Genomic DNA, 18,462 nt, shown 5'->3' on the forward strand with positions numbered 1-18,462 from the left:
GGATGTAAATCAGGTCAACCAAAGGCCTGGTTAAAAAGGAACATTTTTGCCTGGTGCCTAAAGGTGTATAATGAAGGCGCCAGGCGAACTTCGCTGTGGAGAGCATTCTACAGACGGGGAGCCACTGCAGAGAAGGCCCCGTTCTCGTGTTGCCACCCTCCAGACCTTTCGAGGAGGCGGCACACAAAGGAGGGCCTCAGAAGATGATCTCAGGGTCCGGGTAAGTTCATATAGGAAGAGGTGGTCCTTGAGGTATTGTGGTCCTGAGCCGTTTATGGCTTTATAGGTCAAAACCAGCACTTTGGATTGGGCCTGGAAACTAACTGCTAGCCAGTGCAGTCAGACCAGGATCACAGTAATATGCTCAAACAGTCTTCTGATGTTCCCCCAATTCAGCTCTGACTCCATTTGAAGAAGGAATATATCAATATAAATATTAAGTTGGTATACAATATTTTGGACTATACCGTTCTGTCTTTGGACAAACACTGCCCCTATTCTATTAGACCTACTTATGAATAAAGAGCCTTTCGATGGAAAACACCCATCTCTTTTAGCCGGGAGGACTGCGGGCAACACACAGCATTCTGAGTACCAAAGCTACAAAACTCCACTAAAAAAGGATGTTTTCAGCCAACAAAAACTAAAGCCTCAGCCTTTGGCAATCTGTCAAGAGAGGGAGAATTGTGAAGCTGAACAGACCATCGCCGTGGAGATTTAGAGGACAGTGGGTGGGTTTGGGCTCGGCACTCGTTCCGACATGGGGAACTCTTTAAAAAGCACGTATCCTGCCCTCCTGATTTGCGTGTAATCACTCTAGATATGTGGTTATTGACGAGAGCGACAGCACGGCAAACAGAGATGCAGGATGGCTGTTCCTTAACAGAGTTCTAAATGAGAAAACTCAGACTAGATGGATGACTTTTCTTCTTCGCAAGCTCCTTTGGGCTAGAAGCCTTTTCCTATGCTGATGACACCCAACTCTATCTGTTGACGGATGGCCATCCTGACTCGGCCCGACACACTGACCAGATGTTTGGAAGCTGTGGCTGGATGGTTACGTGGGAGCCGGCTGAAGTTAAATCCTTCGAAGACAGAGGTCCTTTGACTGGGTTGGGACAATATGGGATCGGGGCGGGGGGAGAACTCCCATCTCTTGCTGGGGCGCAATTAGTGCCAGCACTGTCCGTTAACGAGTTTGGGTGTAATCTTCGACACCTCCCTTTCCATGGAGGCGCAGATTGCAGCTACAACAAAGGCGGTATTTTTTCATCTCTGCCAAGCTAAGCAGTTGGCTCCTTACCTCTCTCGCCCTGACCTGGCCACTGCGATCCATGCGACGGTCACCTCCAGACTGGATTATTGTAACTCACTCTATGTGGGGCTGCCCTTGAGACTGACCCAGAAACTCCAGCGGGTGCAGAATGCCGTGGCGAGACTCCTTACGGGGTCCTCTCCGCGGGATCACATTCACCCGGTGCTATATCAGCTGCACTGGCTACCAGTGGAGTACAGGATCAGGTTTAAGGTGCTGGTTTTAACATTTAAAGCCCTATACGGCCTAGGACCCTCGTACCTATGGGACCGCCCTCTCCTGGTATGTCCCACGGAGGACCCTATGGTCTTCAAACAAAAGCATCTTGGAGGTCCCAGGCCACAGGGAGGTTAGGCTGGCCTCAACCAGAGCCAGGGCTTTTTTTGGCTGTGGCCCCGATCTGGTGGAACACTCTGCCACAAGAGACTAGGGCCCTGCGGGACTTGACATCTTTCCGCAGGGCCTGCAAGACAGAGCTGTTCCACCAGGCCTTTGGCCAAGGCACAGTCTGACCCCCTCCTTTGGTAATCCTCACAGAACTCTAGCCCAAGGAGGAGGGCGGGATATAAATAAAATATTATCATCATCATCATCAACAACAACAACAACATCATCATCACCATCATCATCATCATCAAAACACCGCAGCAGTCGACTGGCAAACCCAGCCCAGTAGGGGCTGTCACCAATTAAAATGAAAAGGTGGCAATTTGTTTCTGCAAGTGAAGTCAGCCCATCACATTCCTTGCCCACTGAACGTGCCCAGTCCTGGGGGTATTTTTTTGCCGGGAAAGAAGAGTAAGCCGTTTCCCCCTCACCCTCCATTTTGATCAAGGGGTGGGGGAAGACTGTTGTGCACAGCAGACAATGAATTATTTTGATCCCTCTACAATCGCACCTCAGAAGTTGAACGGAATCCATTCCGGAAGTCTGTTCAGCTTCTAAAACGTTCGGAAACCAAAGCGCGGCTTCCGATTGGCTGCAGGAAGCTCCTAGAGCCAATCGGAAGCCCCGTCAGACGTTTGAGTTCCAAAGAATGTTTGCAAGCCGGAACATTCACTTCTGGGTTTGCGGCGTTTGACAGCCAAAACGTCTGAGTACCAGGGCGTACGATAACCAAGGTACGGCTGTATTTGCTTTTTGTCTCCCTTCCTCCAATTCTGTTCTATTGTTCCTCCCATTCCACTGAGTTTCCTTTGGGCTTTTTTACTGGTCATGGTAGGAAGTGATATACCGTATTTTTCGCCCTATAGGACGCACTTTTTCCCCTCCAAAAATGAAGGGGAAATGTGTGTGCATCCTATGGAGCGAATGCAGGCTTTCGCTGAAGCCTGGAGAGCGAGAGGGGTCGGTGCGCACCGACCCCTCTCACTCTCCAGGCTTCAGGAGAGCCGCAGCGCCAGCCCCACAAGGTCGGGGGACAGCGGGGAGGCGGAACGCCGCCATCCCGCTGTCTCCCGATGTGGTTTGGAGGCTGACGGCGGGGAGACACGTGCTTCTCCCCGCTGCCTGCCCCGCAAGCTCTGGGGACAGCTGGGAGGCGCAGCGCGTCTTCCCGCTGTCCCCGGACCTGGTCTGCAGGCGGGCGGTGGGGAGAAGAGTGCTTCTCCCCGCTGCCGGCCCCACAAGTGCCTGGGTGGGGGGGGGAATAAATTTTTTTCCTTTATTTCCCCCCCAAAAAACTTGGTGCGTCCTATGGGCCGGTGCGTCCTATGGGGCGAAAAATACGCTAAATAGAAAAGAATGTAAATAGAAAGAATGTTTTTATATGCAACGACGGCAGCAAGAATATTATTGGCACAAAAATGGAAGCAAGAAGAATTACCGACGAAAGAAGAATGGAGGATGAAATTAATGGACTATGCAGAACTAGACAAACTAACAGGAAGGATTCGAAATCTGCGGGACCAGAGATTCACAGAAGGCTGGTGTAAATTTAAGGACTATTTGAAAAGTAATTGTGATGATCAGACTACGTTTGTAGGTTTGCAAGAAGTTTTGTGAGGTGAATTATTGGAACCATTGCAAAAATGGATAAAGGGGAGGATGGTTAGTTAAGATAATTAAAGGCAATATGAATTTAAGAAATACATAAGAAGTGACAAAAACGGTGGATCATCAGAGGTGCTGATGGAAGTCCAAAAAAAAAATTGTATAAGTTGTGAAGTTTTGTGGTATGTATTATAATTTATATGTTAAAATTAATAAAAATTATTTTTTAAAAAAGTTTCCTTTGGGCTGTTTGGAAGGTACTTCTCCCCCCGCTCCCCCCCCCCCGCTTTAGGGTCTTATCCTGAGAAGGGAGTTTTTGTCTTTCTCCAAACCTGACTGATCTCCCCATCAACACCAGCTCCACACACACAAAAAGTTTATTTATGTGGCTCTTGCTGCTTTGGCTACAAAATGCCAGGCACTCTTCCCAGAAGTTTGGAAGAGGCAGAATGGAAGATGATTTGCGGAACCTTTCAAGCAGACTGGGAAGCCCATCAAATTTGTTTTAGGCTACACAAAGAGAGCATAGTGGCGAGTCCAACGGCCGGCAGGGAAACCATTTTACAAAAGTACATTTACACAAAGGAGGTGGAAGCCAATTAAGTGACTTCAGGCGCAGCTAAGATTCCGGAGGCACAGCAACTAACCTTTGATTTCTACTATTTTCGCCTTCTTTGCTTTTGCTGGGCCTGCTGTTGTTGTCTCCTCCTCCTCGTCTTCCAATTCACGTTTGCGCTTTCCTGGGACTGAAGGAAGCATCGACTCCCCAGAAGGGTCGTAGGTCTTCACTTCACTGGAATGACAAAAGGAGTTTTATTTTGGTTTTTAAAAAATGCAAGGAAAAAGCACGAGAACCAAAGATCATGCCCATCTTTTCCTAGCCTGAATGACTTTGGGCACTGGTTTTCAACCAGCGAACCGTGGGATGTCTTGAAGGATGGTCAAGGGCGCCGTGGACAACACTGGCTTCTGTCCCTCTTTCCTTTTCTCCCTCCTCTGATGCCCTCTTGCGTCTCTGCCTCCCAAAGGATTGTGTGGTTGTTTGTGGCCCTGGCTACAAACTATATATATATATATATATATATATATATATATATATATATATACACACACACACACACACACACACACATATATACATACATATATACATATATATATATATGTGTGTGTGTGTTGTGTGTATGTATATATATATATATGTATGTGTGTGTGTATTTTATATATATATATATGCGCATATGTATGCATATGCATGCTGTATTAATTTTGCAAACAGAAAAACAATCAACAACAACGATCCAAAATCAAAATGAGAACAAGGAAAAGGAAACAAAGAAAAGGGGGGGAATATTTGTCCAATTTGAATATTCTATATATAAAGTTCCTAGAAAGAAATTACCTTCATATTTCTGCTTTTCTCTCTCTTTTTCCCTTACAGTCACATTCTTTCTGTTCCTCTAAACCGGTTTGAGTCCCTTATATGTTTTTTTGACTTCCCTCTAACTCTTTCTGGCTACTACACTTCTCTTACACTTAAGTAATCTGTATTCAATTATTTAAAAACACACACGGAATTTCCCTTATATCTGTGAAATTAGTCTAGGCACAAAAAGTGTTGTTATTGGAACCATATTTTGGAGATAATTTTTAAAGTAATCCCATTCTTTTTTAACCTTGTCTCCTGAGGGATGTCTTATTAGTTCTGTCATTTTGGTTAAGTCAAGGTTGGTGTTAACTCGTTTTTCCAATATTCCAACATTCTGGCTGCTGTTGTTGCGTAAAGAAGCACTCTTTTATTTTCTTTCGGAATACTTATTGTTAAAATGCCTAATAAAAAAGCTTCCGGTTTGTTTAAAAATGTATGTTTTAGCAGTTTGAGAACCAAGGTGCCACTGTATTAGGAAACAAGTGGTGTTCTATCCACTATGGGCTGGTATCTGGACTCCTTCGGCTCATAATGCACAAAAGTTGTATTATTAATCTGTATTAAACTAAGACGCCACCACCAAGGTAAGGAAAAAAAGAAGAGAGCTAGCAACGAGCCAAACATGCAACCTGAGACCCAGCTTGCAGCAAGCAAGGCTGCGCTGAGAATATTGAAAATGTTTCCACCAATGCAGGAGACAGTGAGGAAATATTAAAACCCAAGCATTTGGGAAGCAAAAGAAAAACAAAACAAAACATACAACTACCAACCTCTTGTGCTGATATTTGTCTGCCCTGGCCAAGGCTTTTCCCGTGCCACTTATCCGTCTTATCTGAGGGGGAGAAAGACACAGCTATGAAGAACAAATGACTGGTGATAAAATGTTGGCACAACATCGCTAAGAAGAATTAAGGTTCTCATAAGAAAAAGCAGGCTGGAGTGAACTACTCCTAATAACAGGGGAACCATGGCTCTTCCCTCACGGAAGAAACACGGGCTGGGCTAAAACAGCCTCCGCAAGCGTGATGTTCTCCAGATGTTCGGGACAACAACTCTCTCCAACCCCATCATTGTAGGGTCAGTCTGGCTAAGGCTGATAATGTTGTAGTCCAAAAACATCTGGAAGGCTGGCTGAACTATTTGGATCTCCTTCCACTGGGCGGCTAACAGCAAATCCTAGGATTTCCATGCCTTCTTGTGGGACACCAGTTCCATATCCCAGAAGAAAAGGAATTAAGAAACAGCGTGGATGAGGACTAAGGAAGTCGAGAGTCAACCACAGCCACCTGCTATGTGCAGAACGAAAAGTTCGATGCTTTGATGTTTCCAAAGTCCAGATTCCATGCTGTGTGAATGAACCAAGCCAAGATCTAACAAGGCCCTTGCCTTCCTTCTCTTGTTGCAATTCCCACCCCACACGCTTTCAGGAGTTCTCCAAAGCCCAATGTTTCTCCTACTCCGGATTCTGAACTTCCCACCCCCATAGGTGGGTCATCTTGACAGGTGGGTGGGGGTCACCCGCCTGATGCCAGATGACCCATTTTTTCCTTCATAATGCAGTTTGAGTTTGAGCTGTGTTGCAAAGGAAGAGCCAAGCTGATAAAGGTAAAGGGACCCCTGACCATTAGGTCCAGTTGTGACCGACTGTGGGGTTGCGGCGCTCATCTCGTTTTATTGGCCAACTAAGCCGCTTCTAGGGATGCGGGTGGTGCTGTGGGTTAAACCACAGAGCCTAGGACTTGCCGATCAGAAGGTCGGTGGTTCGAATCCCCGTGATGGGGTGAGCTCCCGTTGCTCGGTCCCTGCACCTGCCAACCTAACAGTTCGAAAGCACATCAAAGTGCAAGTAGATAAATAGGTACCGCTCCGGCGGGAAGGTAAATGGCGTTTCCGTGTGCTGCTCTGGTTCGCCAGAAGCAGCTTAGTCCTGCTGGCCACATGACCCGGAAGCTGTACTCTGGCTCCCTCGGCCAATAAAGCGAGATGAGCGCCGCAACCCCAGAGTCGGCCACGACTGGACCTAATGGTCAGGGGTCCCTTTACTTTTACCTATGACTGTATTGTAAGATAGAAAGATGGTATACAAATTAAAAAATGAATGAATGATGATTATCTCCTCTCCCGGTCTCCTCTTTTTCAGGCTAAACATACCCAGCTCCTTCAACCGTTCCTCATAAGGCTCGGTTTCCAGACCCGATAGCCTTGGTCGTCCTCCTCTGCACACCTTCCAGCTTCATCACTAGACTCTATAAAGTACTTTAAGCAAAGTGTGTGGACTGCCGCCGCCACTGAGAAGCATCCATTATGTGAACCGCCCTGAGACCTTTGGGTATAGGGCGGTATAGAAGTAATAATAATAAACACATAAAATTGTCTTTCCATGTTTTTGCGGGCTCACCCCTTTCTCCTCCAAGTGCCTTAGCCTTGTCTCAACTTTCAGCCTGTTTTCTGCTCCCATCTCAGCGCTGCTCGAGTCTCCGAGAGCATCGTAACGGATAGTCAAGGCTGTTTTAGCTGCTAGCATTCGTGAGATCTGGAAAGAAAAATTAAATTAAATTAAATACCCCCCAATGAAACCAAGCTGGCAGTTGACTTTGCCCATGGTGCTCCAAGTCATGCCAACACAGGTTAGCACAAAGGAAACTTCTGCTCATAGTTTAAGGCAACGAAGGATGAATGCTCACAAGGGTCTCCTTTGTTGAAAATAACAAGCTGCTTTTATAACAGTGAAAGCCTAGTATTTCAAAACAAATACATAGCTTTAACCACTACTAAATGGAGTAACTCATTGTTTTTCCTTCACTGAAATATTTATAAATCAGAATAGGAATACCATAGGACGCCCTTATGTATAAGGCGGCCTCTATTTTTTGAACCCAAAATTAAGAAATCAGTATTTCTTAATCAGTACCTACAGGACTGCCTCTCCTGGTATGCCCCACGGAGGACTTTAAGGTCCACAAATAACAAGATGGTTAGATTGGTCTCAATTAGGGCCAGGGCCTTTTCAGTACTGGCGCCGACTCGGTGGAACGCTCTGCCACAAGAGACCAGGGCCCTGTGGGATTTGACATCTTTCCACAGGGCCTGCAAGACGGAGCTGTTCTGCCTGGCCTTTGGTTTGGACTCCATCTGACCCTTATGTTTCCCTCCCCTTATGGTTTCAATTTATGGGCTACTACTAAAAAGAGGCTGCATTTTAAATTGTATTTTAACCCGTATGTTAATTAACCGTTTTTTCTTTTAGATTTTATTCTAATTTTATTGCTGTTAGCCACTCTGAGCCTGGTTCTGGCTGGGGTATAAAATAAATCATCATCATCATCATCATCATTATAAATTAGGGTTGCCACAACCATGGTGGCTGGTTAACAAGAGCAGCAGTGGGTTTTTATGCGAGCTATTCTTCCTCCTCCTGCTGCTTGAATAGTGGAGCTGAGCGCCTCTTGCTGGTGCTGCAGCCACTGAACAAAGAGTGATAGCTACTGAGCGAGTGTTGTCTTTGGCTCGCAGGACCCCGCCGCTGGGTGAGCTCAGCCAGAGCCAGCCGGGCTCCAATCGCTCACCATGTCTAGGGACGATCGGCGGCTGAAAGATCTTGAGCTTTTCAGGGGGTGATCGTCCTAAAAGTTGTTAAGCTTCTTTTTTGGTCTGAGTCGGCAAACCGCAACCTGCGATCCGAGCCAGAACCCTGTGTACCATCTGTGCCCCAATTTTTTGCTGATTTTTTTAAAGCAAAAAATGTTGTCTTATATACAGAAAATTACGGGCTATTGCTACAGGAACAGATAAAAGAACACACAAAAACACATATATATGACAGAAAGGACTTCCATATAAGCAAGCATGGGAATTCAATTCATGAGAAGTCTATCATGAAATTGAAACAACTAGGGTGTTTATTGTTAGTATTTATAATATTTCAGCGCCATTTTCAGGTTCCCTCTCTTCTTTTGCTACCAATAATATAAAAAAAGAGACATCACCTTGCCAACAAAGGTCCGTATAGTTAAAGCTATGGTTTTCCCAGTAGTGATGTATGGAAGTGAGAGCTGGACCATAAAGAAGGCTGATCGTCGAAGAATTGCTGCTTTTGAATTATGGTGCTGGAGGAGACTCTTGAGAGTCCCATGGACTGCAAGAAGATCAAACCTCTCCATTCTGAAGGAAATCAGCACTGAGGGCTCACTGGAAGGACAGATCCTGAAGCTGAGACTCCAATACTTTGGCCACCTCAAGAGAAGAGAAGACTCCCTGGGAAAGACCCTGATGTTGGGAAAGATGGAGGGCACAAGGAGAAGGGGATGACAGAGGGCGAGATGGTTGGACAGTGTTCTCGAAGCTACCAGCATGAGTTTGACCAAACTGCGGGAGGCAGTGGAAGACAGGAGTGCCTGGCATGCTCTGGTCCATGGGGTCACGAAGAGTCGGACACGGCTAAACAACAACAAATATAAAAAAGCCACAAGGCAGAGAGGGTTTGGAGAGGGGTGTCACCCCAGAACTCTGGAAAATACCAAATTTAGACTAACAATAAGGCCTTACTAGAGACAAAGTCAAATGTCAAAAGTCTTGGTTCCTTAGTTACCTGTAGATGCAGGTTCAAGGAATCAGAAAGCAACGTGTGTTTTAGAGCATCTCACCTTTCCTTTGTTCTTGGCTGTCGTCTGCCCCACAAGAGAAGCGTGATAGATCAGACCGAACTTGGGTGTGTCGCGTTTAGTCTTCAGTGCTCTGAAGAGCGCCTTTTCGGCTCCCAGGATCTGAACCGTTGACGCCGGGTGCTTAGCCAGGTTCAAGAGAGAGCCTGCGTTAAGAAAAGATGCAACAGGAGTTTGCAAGAATTAGCAGCCTTCGAAAGAACCAAGTTTCAAGCTTTATATACCTGAAGGAGGGTCTCCACCCCAATTGTTCAGCCTGGACACTGAGGTCCAGCTCCGAGGGCCTTCCGGCGGTTCCCTCACTGTGAGGTAGGTTTACAGGGAACCAGGCAGAGGGCCTTCTCGGTAGTGGCACCCGCCCTGTGGAATGCCCTCCCATCAGATGTCAAGGAAATAAGCAACTACAGTGGTACCTTGGGTTAAGAACTTAATTCGTCCTGGAGGTCCGTTCTTAACCTGAGGTACCACTTTAGCTAATGGGGCCTCCCGCTGCCGCGCAATTTATGTTCTCATCCTGAAGCAAAGTTCTTAACCCGAGGTACTATTTCTGGGTTAGTGGAGTCTGTAACCTGAAGCGTATGTAACCCAAGGTGCCACTGTATTGTGTTTTTAGTATTCTGACAGGAGCCGCCCAGAATGGCTGGGGAAATCCAGCCAGATGGGCAGGGTATTAATTAATAATAATATTAATATTATATTACAGGGAATAATAATAATAATAATAATAATAATAATAATAATAATAATAATACCACCAGCCTTTGAAAGACAATCTTGCAGAAGAGAGATGGTGGCAAACCACCGCTCCTTCACTTGTTATTGAACTTCCATCTACAGGGCCACAGGTTAGCTACCCATGCCATAGAAGCCGATACATACCGTATTTTTCGCTCTATAAGATGCACCAGACCATAAGACGCACCTAGTTTTTGGAGGAGGAAAACAAGAAAAAAAAATATTCTGAATCCCAGAAGCCAGAACAGCAAGAGGGATTGCTGCGCGGCGAAAGCAGTGATCCCTCTTGCCGTTCTGACTTCTGGGATAGCTGTGCAGCCTGCATTCGCTCCATAAGACGCGCACACATTTCCCCCGTACTTTTTAGGAGGGAAAAAGTGAGTCTTATAGAGCAAAAAATATGATAATTTGGCAATCGGCAGTAACATAATTCAACCCAGGCCTTGAAAAATGATACCAATAAACGAAGCATTTGTTGGGTTCTATTTGGGGGAGGCAGCCGAGGAGAAGGAACTACAGCAGAGCCCAGAAGACGTCTCAGAAGAGGTAGTGACTAGAGTTGCCTTCATGTTTCGAGATGAAATCAAGCAAACTTCAGGACAAAATCATCACTGACGACTTCTGGGCTTCTATTTTGCAGACACCAAAAGTCTTCACAAAGCCGGTCTTGGTCAATGGACTTGTGTCCTCCGGATGCTGCGAAGTGCAGGACGGTTAAGCACAACACGTCTCCCCCCCCCCCATTGCGTCAAGCTTACCTGCGTGAGCGATGAGTCTCGCTCCCACCAACTCTCCCACCATGACCGTGAGGTTAGGTGCAATGGCCATCATTCTGTTTTTCAGATAATCATACAGCTGTGCTCGATAGTCCGATATCTCAATTACCTGAAATATGAAACAAGGCTGGTCAAGGCAATGCTTCTGCTGCAAATCTCAGAAGAACTGTTCACATTATGCCAACTTTAATGTCCTTAATTTAGCTATTCGAGATGGCATCAGAAGAGGTAGTGACTGTGCGACCCTCATGGTTTACACATCAGGGAAAGCATCATCAAGGAAATCATCACTGCCATCAAGAACGTTGGCCTGAAAGGCTTTCCAAAATTGCTTCTTTAGGATTTACTGCCAGTTAGGCTGGATCACTTTAGATTTAAAACAGCATTAAGCTCAACTGAAGGCAGTAGCACTAAGGCCTTTTACACAGGCTGCACATTGATTGTGAGCAATGCTGGAGGTATGGGCTTTGACTTAAATCACTGTTTTCGTTTTGGACCAGCTATGAACTACAAATTCTATATCCATCCATCCTCCCCAATTGAATTTCAGAGGAGTAAATCCATAATGCAAATATGCCAATGAAACAAACTTTCGACAAAACGACACCGCCATCGTCATCACCTGGTCACAGAGATGTTGTATGTTGCTGATGTCTTCCTCTGAGACCTCAGTCCCCATGGAGATTTCGGCAGCTGCTTTCACCTCCTCCTCAACCTCCTCAGGCAGGGCCTCCGACAGGTCAGAACAGGCAAAGTTCTTTCTGTCTCCTGGGAAGCAAAATACCTCATGTTATGTCTGCTTCATGTTACGTTCTTTCAGGATACGTCCCGCGGCGATCCAGAAGTACCGGAAAGGGTTACTTTCAGGTTTCACTGCTCACGCATGCGCAGACGTGCAAAATGACGTCACACGCATGCGCATAAGCGGCGAGTCGCAACCCGCGGGTTGCGTTCTTTTCATGTTGCGAACAGGCCTCCAGAACGGAATGAATGGCAAGCAGCGACAGAAGCCAAGTTTTAAAACATTTAATATCTATTCGCTTATGAACAGCCTTATACATATGTGCCGAGATGACTTACAACGTAAGGGAAATACCGTATTTTTCGCGCCATAAGACGCACCCAGTTTTTGGAGGAGGAAAACAAGAAAAAAAAAATATTCTGAATCTCAGAAGCCAAAACAACAAGAGGGATCATTGCGCAGCGAAAGCAGCAATCCCTCTTGCTGTTCTGGCTTCTGGGATAGCTGTGCATTCGCTCCATAAGACGCACACACATTTCCCCTTACTTTTTAGGAGGGAAAAAGTGAGTCTTATAGAGCAAAAAATACAGTAGTTCTTAAAAATTTAAAAACAAAACCCTGAAGATACGATTTAAAAACGTGACAAGACAAACAGCTAAGGCAGAGACCTTTCCACTCAGCTGCTAAAGCTTGTCGAAACAAAACTGTCTTCAACAGGTTCTGGAAAGCACAGATAACCGGGTGCCTGTCTTATCTCAACTTGCCAAGAACTTCTCTAAACATGGTGTTGCAGAAAATCAAACATGGAAGCAGATGGGCTCTTGAAAGTCTTAATCAGCTGTGACTTTGAAGAACACTTCCTCACCACAGACAGGCAGCTGTGTCTTTCCACGTTATACTTAATTTGAAATAGTAATCTCTACAGCGTGGTGTTAATTCCCACTTACCGTATTTTTCGCTCTATAGGACGCACTTTTTCCCCTCCAAAAATGAAGGGGAAATGTGTGTGCGTCCTATGGAGCGAATGCAGGCTTTCGCTGAAGCCTGGAGAGCGAGCGGGGTCGGTGCACACCGACCCCACTCGCTCTCCAGGCTACAGGCAGCGCTGCGCACCCCGGGTTCAGGCTGCTATCCGCAAGCCTTCGGGCTCTGAAGGCTTGCGGATAGCAGCCTGTTCTGGGGGCTGGGGTTGGGGGAAGCTCGGGCTTCTCCCCCCCCCCAGCCCCGCAGCTGGGGAAAAAAAGTAATAATTCCTCCCTTATCCCCCCCCCCAAAAAAAACTAGGTGCGCCGTATGCTCTGGTGCGCCCTATGGAGCAAAAAATATGGTATGTAGAATTTGTGAGTGGGCTGGTAAGAGTGAGTTATTAAACAACCGGCTCTTCCTCCTCATTTCTTTTTGTTTACAACTGAAACGCAAAAAAAAAGGAAACTGTACTATGGCTTGATTAGCTTGCAATGCTAAACTAAACTACCGTATTTTTTGCACCATAACACTCACTTTTTTCCTCCTAGAAAGTAAGGGGAAATGTCTGTGCGTGTTATGGAGGGAATGCCTACGGATGGCGGGGGGGGGGGGGAATCTGCTGCAGTCGTGAGCAGAGGATCCATGGTTCCCCTTCCTTCCCTCCTCCGTGGCTCGCTTTGAAACAGCAAAGCGGGAGAAGAGCCGCTGAGTGGGGAGGAGAGAGGGACAGAGAGCCTGCTTCTTTAAAGGAGCAAAGTGGGAGAGGAGAGGCACCGCTTATACGAGTGTAAGCGGCTCCTGTCCGGTTGGTTCCTTTAAAGCAAGCAGGCTCTCTGTCCCTCTCTCCTCCCCACTCAGCTCGCTACATAGCAGCAAAGTTTTTCAGCTCGCTAAGCCGGGGATGAGCGGGGAGGAGGGAGAAAAGCAGAGCCTGCTTGCTTTAAAGGAGCAAAGAGGGAGAGGAGCCTTCTCCCCTTATACCCCTCTTCTTCATTATTAGCAGCATCCTTCTCCACACACCCCACGCGTGCTCCTTGTCCCTTGAGTGCTTTTCCTTCCCTTCCCACTTAAAACGTGGTTACAAAGCACGGATCCACATGGATCCTCAGGATTTTTGCACTGGGTCACCCCAAATTCACCATCAGATCACATAGCATGTCCATGGCTACATCTTGCACCAAAAAAATCATGCACCCACTGTTGCCTGGGGCCGTAGTGGTGCAAAAACGTTGTTACAAAGCATGGATCCACATGGATCCTCAGGATTTTTGCATTGGGCTACTCCAAACTCACTGTCAGATCACATGTCTGTGGCCACAGCATGAACCACAAAACTCATACATCCACTGTTTCGTTTAGAATATTTTTTTTCTTGTTTTCCTCCTCTAAAAACTACGTGCGTGTTATGGTCGGGTGCGTGTTATAGAGCGAAAAATACGGTAAACTAAACTGAGCCGAGCCAAGGCTTACCTTGAATAAGTGTGTTGGGAGAAAATCACAACCACTCCTGCCACCAGGAACAAATTCATGGTTTGTCTTAGTTTTGTGCCCGAATCCAGGGTTGTAGTTTGCCTCGATCCAAACAAACCATGAGTGGTAATCAAAGAATAAGAACTTGGTTACCGCTCGTGATTTTTCTGGAGGAAAATAAACCACAAGCCTTGGTTTGGACACAATGCTAAGCCAAACCATGGCTTAGTTTAACAACAACAACTTATTATTTATACCCCGCCCATCTGGCTGGGTTTCCCCAGCCACTCTGGGCGGCTTCCAACAAAAGATTAAAATTAAAACAAAAAAAAGTTTCTGTTAATCTGGCGGCGGTGGCAGCAGCAGGAGCGAGGAAGCAGCAAAGTGGACACCATTTTTCCTCTGTGCAACAGCAAGATTTCTTAGTCATGGTAAGCCATAGATTTGCTTAGTTCTCTCTTCACTGCTCTTTGGTATTTTCATAGCTCAGTTACTGAAGAATTCTATAGAATGTAGGCAATAGCAGGACTTTTAAATATAGCTATTAAAAGTAAAAAGACCCCTGACCATTAGGTCCAGACGTGACCGACTCTGGGGTTGCAGCGCTCATCTTGCTTTATTGGCGAGGTCATGTTTTGGGCCCGGAAACTAATTGGTAGCCAGTGCAGTTGGACCAGAATCGGGGCAATATGCTCAAACCGTCTTGCTCCGGGGAGTAACCTGGCCGCTGAATTCTACACTAGCCGAAGTTTTCAACCGCCTTCATTCCAAAGTGCTGGTTTTGACCTATAAAGCCTTAAACAGCTCAGGACTGCAATACCTCAAGGACCGCCTCTTTCGGAGGGTGGCAAAGCCTTCTCTGCAGTGCTCTCCCCAGGGAAGTTTGCCTGGCGCCTTCATTATACACCTTTAGGCGCCAGGCAAAAATATTCCTTTTTAACCAGGCCTTTGGTTGATTTGATTGACATCTTATGCCCTTTTAAAATGTGGTCTTTTGCTGGTGTGTTATTGAATTGTTTTTATTTTGATTATATATATTGTGGTTTTTATATTCTGATTTTGTTCTGTGAACCGCCCTGAGAGCGGTATAAAAATTCAATTAATAATAATAATAATAATAATAATAATAGTTGATAGCTGCTGTGATCAGTTTGAAGTCCAGAGATAAGTGGAGTACCCAATTAGTATTATACAGTAATATATTTAAAAGGACACACACACACACACACACACAGGGCTGCCATCTTAACATGCCACAGCATCCCAGCATGACGTGGTACTGGGCACTCAAGGGCTTTGTGAGAAGAAATAATAATAACAATAATAATAACAACAATAATAATAATAATAGTAATAATAATAATAATTTATTTATACCCCGCCCATCTGGCTGAGTTTCCCCAGCCACTCTGAGCAGCTTCCAATCGAGTGTTAAAAACAACACAGCATTAAATATTAAAAACTTCCCTAAACAGGGCTGCCTTCAGTTGTCTTTTAAAAGTAAAATAGTTGTTTATTGCCTTGACATCTGCTGGGAGGGCGTTCCACAGGGCAGGTGCCACTACCGAGAAGGCCCTCTGCCTGGTTCCCTGTAACTTCGCTTCTCGCAATGAGGGAACTGCCAGAAGACCTTGGGTGCTGGATCTCAGTGCCTGGGCAGAATGATGGGGGTGGAGACGCTCCTTCAGTTATACAGGACAGAGGCCGCATAGGGCTTTAAAGGTCAGCACCAACACATCCTATGCCCTTTTAAAATGTGGGTCTTTGGGGGGGGGGTTATTGGGCTGTTTTTTTTATTATTATATATTTTATGGTTTTATATTTTTGTTCTGTGAACCACCCTGAGACCTCCTGGTATAGGGCAGTACAGTGGTACCTCAGGTTACATATGCTTTAGCACTACTCACCAATTTTCCGCACACCTTTACAGTAGGTTAGATTATCTGTGATGATTTTGCCCAGTTCAGGGAAGTGCCACCCGTACCATTCTCGACAGCGCATTATATAGTTGTTCAGTTCTTTGTCCAAGTCATCTAAGAGAGCTGCAGTAGACAAACACAAAAGACACTTGGGCTTCGTTTCACTTTAGAAACTAGACCTTGAGCTATCCTAGGATTTCAGGGAAGAAACGTACTGGCTTGGTTTCCAAATAATAATAATAACAACAACAATAACAATAATAATAATCAATACTAATTTATTATTTATACCCCGCCCATCTGGCTGGGTTTCCCCAGCCACTCTGGGCGGCTCCCAACAAAATATTAAAATACAGTAGTCTGTCAAACATTAAAAGCTTCCCTAAACAGGGCTGCCTTCAGGTGTCTTCTAAAAGTCTGGTAGTTATTGTTCTCTTTGACATCTGGTGGGAGGGCGTTCCACAGGGTGGGCAACACTACCGAGAAGGCTCTCTGCCTGGTTCCCTGTAACCTCACTTCTCGCAGCGAAGCAACTGCCAGAAGGTCCTCAGCACTGGACCTCAGTGTCCAGACAGAACGATGGGGGTGGAGACGCTCCTTCAGGTATATCACATTAAACCATAGTTTTAAAATGCTCAGGACTAAATTCACACTTCTCTTCTGCTGGGAAATAAGCTCTGGTTTGGCTTAGTTATGTGCCAACCTGAGCTTATGGCTTGCTCCTTTTCAAATTTGAGCTATAACCAAAGTTTCACCCCAGTTTATCACTTATGACTTGTTTGCCGAGGAACAAATCATGACTCCGAATTCAGATATAATGCTAAGTAGGAACTGTGGCTTATTTCCTAGCAGAACAATGGCAAAAGGGCGAGGAGCAAAGTGCTTGCGATTTTAGTTCCGTGCACTAGCAGACTGCAAATTCACCTTTAAACCATAGTTAAGTTTAACTGTAGTTGAAAGTGACTCGTGAACAAGAGGAAATCCAGAAATCTTGCGACACCCGCACCCATTAAAATCAACAATGGTGTAGTAGCCAATTATATAAAAAGGTAAAGGTACCCCTGCCTGTACAGGCCAGTCTTGACAGACTCTAGGGTTGTGCGCCCATCTCACTCAAGAGGCCGGGGGCCAGCGCTGTCCGAAGACACTTCCGGGTCATGTGGCCAGCGTGACATCGCTGCTCTGGCAAGCCAGAGCCGCACACGGAAACGCCATTTACCTTCCCGCTGGTAAGCGGTCCCTATTTATCTACTTGCACCCGGGAGTGCTTTCGAACTGCTAGGTTGGCAGGCGCTGGGACCGAACAACGGGAGCGCACCCCGCCGCAGGGATTCGAACCGCTGACCTTTCGATCGGCAAGCCCTAGGCACTGAGGCTTTTACCCACAGCGCCACCCGTGTCCCAGCCAATTATATAAGTCACTCCAAATACTAGCAAGAAAAATGGTGCAAAAAGTTACCATCGCTGTTAGAAAAAACCCATTTATCTGTTTCCTATTTCCCACACATGGAAAAAAACCAACACCCATACCCATTTGTCAGTGGTGCATATTAAATTATTATTATTATTATTATTATTATTATTATTATTATTATTATTATTTAATATCACTATCTGGGGCTGCCACACCTACTTACCCTGCTCACTTATCCCATCCAGCTCCGCCCCCTTCGCCAAAAACACCCCGTCCCCTTAGACCAGGCATGGCCAAACTTGGCCCTCCAGATGTTTTGGAACTATAATTCCCATCATCCCTGACCATTGATCCTGTTAGCTAGGGATGATGGGAGTTGTAGTTCCAAAACCTCTGGAGGGCTGAGTTTGGACATACCTGCCTTAGACCTTGAAGAAACCACAAGGACCTTCCCCTTCACGTTTCCCCAACCACCACCACCACCTACTGGCAGCCACAGAAACTGCAGCTTGATGAGATACTTATCATTGAATTATACGGTATACCAAATAAATATAGTGGTGCCCCGCAAGACGAAATTAATTCGTTCCGCGAGTTTTTTCTTCTTGCGAGTTTTTTGTCTTGCGAAGCACGGTTTCCCATAGGAATGCATTGAAAATCAATTAATGCGTTCCTATGGAGACTGCCTTCAGACCAAGTCCGGGGACAGTCTGTCCCCCGACCTCTTCTGAAGGCAGGCCGGGGGAGAACGGCAAGCTCCGGGGACAGAGGTGAAGGGGCAGCGCTCCTTCGCCTCTTTCCTCGAACCTCTTCTGTAGGCAGGTGGGGGGAGAATGGCTTTTCTTCCCACCGCCAGCCTTCAGAAGGCTGTTCTGAAGGCTGGCGGTGGGAAGAAAAGCCCTTCTCCCCCCACCGGACTTCAAAAGAGCTGCGTGAAGTCCGGCGGGGGTCCAAGGGATTCCCTCCCAGCAGCCCGCGTTTAAAAGCACTCTGGGGAAAGCAGCGAAGCTTCGGGAAGTCCGGCGGGGGTCCAAGGGATTCCC

The 18,462-nt window shown here is 46.2% G+C and overlaps 1 protein-coding gene and 2 non-coding genes across 3 annotated transcripts in view; all 3 read right to left on the minus strand.

Moving 5' to 3' along the window:
• Positions 1 to 18,462, minus strand: part of NOP58 (NOP58 ribonucleoprotein) — a 35,061-nt gene that overhangs the window by 6,937 nt on the left and 9,662 nt on the right. The window contains exons 7-13 of the mRNA XM_053362347.1: positions 15,994 to 16,128; positions 11,531 to 11,676; positions 10,891 to 11,017; positions 9,380 to 9,543; positions 7,135 to 7,269; positions 5,507 to 5,568; positions 3,955 to 4,100 (exon numbers count right to left, since the gene is read on the minus strand). Of these exons, the coding sequence (XP_053218322.1) occupies positions 3,955 to 4,100; positions 5,507 to 5,568; positions 7,135 to 7,269; positions 9,380 to 9,543; positions 10,891 to 11,017; positions 11,531 to 11,676; positions 15,994 to 16,128 (915 nt within the window). The remainder of the gene's footprint in view (positions 1 to 3,954; positions 4,101 to 5,506; positions 5,569 to 7,134; positions 7,270 to 9,379; positions 9,544 to 10,890; positions 11,018 to 11,530; positions 11,677 to 15,993; positions 16,129 to 18,462) is intronic.
• LOC128403085 (small nucleolar RNA SNORD11) lies at positions 10,665 to 10,750 on the minus strand. Its single transcript, XR_008327861.1, has one exon. It is a non-coding gene; the product is annotated as a small nucleolar RNA SNORD11 (small nucleolar RNA).
• LOC128403090 (small nucleolar RNA SNORD11B) lies at positions 11,120 to 11,207 on the minus strand. The gene has a single exon (XR_008327863.1). It is a non-coding gene; the product is annotated as a small nucleolar RNA SNORD11B (small nucleolar RNA).

This window comes from Podarcis raffonei, chromosome 1 (genome assembly GCF_027172205.1).
Source record: "Podarcis raffonei isolate rPodRaf1 chromosome 1, rPodRaf1.pri, whole genome shotgun sequence".
Taxonomy (NCBI): Eukaryota; Metazoa; Chordata; class Lepidosauria; order Squamata; family Lacertidae; genus Podarcis; species Podarcis raffonei.